The sequence below is a fragment of the Penaeus monodon genome, chromosome 25 (assembly GCF_015228065.2).
Source record: "Penaeus monodon isolate SGIC_2016 chromosome 25, NSTDA_Pmon_1, whole genome shotgun sequence".
Taxonomy (NCBI): domain Eukaryota; kingdom Metazoa; phylum Arthropoda; class Malacostraca; order Decapoda; family Penaeidae; genus Penaeus; species Penaeus monodon.
The window spans coordinates 10,184,674-10,185,243 of record NC_051410.1 but is presented as its reverse complement, the minus strand read 5'-3'; the positions used below and the strand labels follow the sequence as shown (position 1 = coordinate 10,185,243).

General features: G+C 49.3%; 1 protein-coding gene across 1 annotated transcript in view; it reads right to left on the bottom strand.

Annotated features, from left to right (window-relative positions):
- Positions 1–570, bottom strand: part of LOC119589524 — a 46,835-nt gene that overhangs the window by 1,602 nt on the left and 44,663 nt on the right. The window contains 3 exon segments of the mRNA XM_037938125.1: positions 11–43; positions 45–143; positions 410–523. Coding sequence (XP_037794053.1) covers positions 11–43; positions 45–143; positions 410–523 — 246 coding nt within the window.

The window sequence follows — 570 nt, the reverse complement described above, 5'->3', positions numbered from 1 at the left end:
TCTCCCCCACCGTGGGCGATCCTCGAAGGGTCATCCTCCTCGGGCGCTGAGGAACGTGCCACAGTGAGGACCTCCTGTGTCTTGTAGATCCTCGGGAAATCGGCGTTGACGAATTCCACTGTGGGAGTCCACACCGAGGTCGGCTGGTGGGAGAGAGGGGGGAGGGGGAGCGTCGGTTTAGGGTCTTTGGATTTCTAAACAAGGGGCGTCTTGTGTTCTCTGTTTTGTATTGTTTGTGTATGTTGGTGTCTTGTGCTGTTGACATGTCTTTATAGATATCTTATTTTGAAAGCGCGAACGAGTTGAAAACAATGGCAGTCGAATTTTTTATCGTCCTTATTATCATTACTATTTACGTTTCTACTCCAAAGTGGTAATAGTAGGACATGAATACGAATCCGTCACTTACATCCATATAATTGAGGTCAACGAGAGGTTTCAGGTTCTGGTAGCGGACGCGGAGGTCATGCCAGGAGATGGTCGTCGATAAGTCCACCGTCAGTTTCATGTCCCGGATGTCCACCTGTTGGGGGGAAAAGGGGTGGGGATATGGGTCATGTTTTTCGGAAA